This window comes from Pundamilia nyererei, unplaced genomic scaffold (genome assembly GCF_000239375.1).
Source record: "Pundamilia nyererei isolate P.nyererei 1_Seehausen unplaced genomic scaffold, PunNye1.0 scaffold00186, whole genome shotgun sequence".
Lineage (NCBI taxonomy): Eukaryota > Metazoa > Chordata > Actinopteri > Cichliformes > Cichlidae > Pundamilia > Pundamilia nyererei.
The window spans coordinates 593,380-595,418 of NW_005187587.1; the positions used below are offsets into that span (position 1 = coordinate 593,380).

The window sequence follows — 2,039 nt, forward strand, 5'->3', positions numbered from 1 at the left end:
AGCCGGCCGACTGGACAGCTTTAGAAAAGTGCACAGATTTTGAGCTTTTAGCTGTATTTTCTGATGTTTTACAGCTTTTCCTATTGATAAAGATCCATCTTCCCCCATTGACATTCACACTACATGTGGCCTACAGTGTAAAACGAGTTCAATGTCCCTGTTCGAGATGTAAGCTGGATGTGTGTCGATTGGATCAGTGTAATTACACCTCTGACGTCTGTGTTCTGACTTCTGATCATTTTCAGAAAGTAATCAGCTCTGTGCAGAAATAAGGAAGCAGGGAATCTGGGTTAAAGAGTATGTTACTGTATTTAGGATAGAATCAGCTTCTCTTCTGTTTGTAGCCTCTGTTTCGTGTAGCTACACTAACACGGAGGGGGTGACGCTTTGATTTAATCCTGACATAAAAGAACACACAGTGACAGACGACAAATTTAGCTCCTTTCAAATTAAAACCCAGTTCACATCTTTCTTTTGGTTCTTGTTAAGTTTTAGTCATAGTTGTGATCTACAGAGGAACATACATGCTTCCCATAAACCAGTCTAAACAGACAGGCTCACATGCAAGCTAACAGGCTGGATAAGAGAAAGGGAAGTTCATCTTGAAGACGGAAGAGTACAGGAGACTGCGTCACGTACATCTTTACTGAGGGTAAAAATAGGGCGGGGGTATTGCTCTGTCATATAGATGTGTGGAGTCAAATACCCCAAATAGGGCACCAGAGAGTTAAAAGAAGAAAAAGGAGCATGCTGCTACAGCAGCTGGTTTATTTCCACCAGTCCAGTCTGTGTGGCAGAAATGAGCAACACGATTAACACGAAGTCTTTTGGCCTTTTGTTGTTGTTTCTTTTAATCCAGCATCCTGCACAGCTATTTATTTGTCAGGCCCGGCCTGTGAAGCGGGTTGGGAAGAGTTGGCTACAAAAAGAAAAGGAAACATTAATTCTTTACCCCTTGAAAACCTATTAGAAGTAACCCTCAAAGCACTTTCCTGAACTGAGTGGTGACTCATATTTCAGGCTGCTTATAGATCGAAATAACTGGGTGGCCTCTGCCGATGCAGCTACCCTTGGAAAAATCCAGATACGATTCTAATGGTTGTTAAACCACATCTTTATTGATATATACTGAAGTGTCAGTGCGTAAACATCTGCTGCATCAATGACAAATGAGTTTATACAGATGTTAACAGTATTGTATACATCTGAGCATTTCTGTGACTCACTTTGGTTCAGTAACACTTCAGCTAGATCTGAGAAACTTACTCAAATTCTTTGAGGTATATTTGTAAGACTGTGTAGAAGAGAAGAGGATTATCACATAACTCATAAAGATGAGGGGAAGTGTTGCCGTCTTTGCTGAACTGGAAAGGTCATTTTGTTTTTGCTGAAAAGGAGAGACAAACGGCAGCCAGGTCGTCACTGTGGGGAACAGATGGTATCAGAGTGCAGTGAAAGGTGAGGTCAGAAACTGTCGACCCCTCCTGACAACGTTTTTCCTCTCTTCCGCCCCCACAGCCATACTTCTCGGGTACCCGCAGTCTCTCCCCCATGTCCAGCCTGTTTGGATCCATCTGGACACCCCAGATCGAGCCCTACCCGAGCCACTTCCAGCCCGAGCGATCGGCCCCGGTGTCCCCCATCACCCCGCCTCACTCCCCCTTTACTCGGGAGCCAGTGGGGGCCTGCGGACCGCTGCAGTACTCCAGCTTCAACCCTTTCGGCCCGCACATGAACTTGGACATATGGAACTCTTCATCCAACCGCAGCTCCAACTCGCAGCTCTCCAACGACTCCGGCTACTGTGGAGATGTTTAAAACAAGTAAATACAGCAGAGCTTAACTATAATTGGAAACTTATAAGTCAAGAAAAGGAAATAAAAAAAGAATGTTCTTTTATCATTGATGGGGAAAATGTGAATATTGTTTTTCTTTTATGTTCCCATTTTCAGATGTTATATGTTGTGAAAGGTTAAGCATTTGTTGTATATTTTTCTAGCTGTTTTGCAGTTTTGATCATAGAAAATTAAAAAAAAAAA

The 2,039-nt window shown here is 43.0% G+C and overlaps 1 protein-coding gene across 1 annotated transcript in view; it reads left to right on the forward strand.

Moving 5' to 3' along the window:
* The window catches only part of tmem131l (transmembrane 131 like), a 33,762-nt gene extending 31,742 nt beyond the window's left edge, over nucleotides 1-2,020 (forward strand). The window contains exon 34 of the mRNA XM_005746973.1: nucleotides 1,519-2,020. Within this exon, the coding sequence (XP_005747030.1) occupies nucleotides 1,519-1,818 (300 nt within the window). The 3' untranslated portion in view covers nucleotides 1,819-2,020. The remainder of the gene's footprint in view (nucleotides 1-1,518) is intronic.
* Nucleotides 2,021-2,039: the final 19 nt, after the last annotated feature.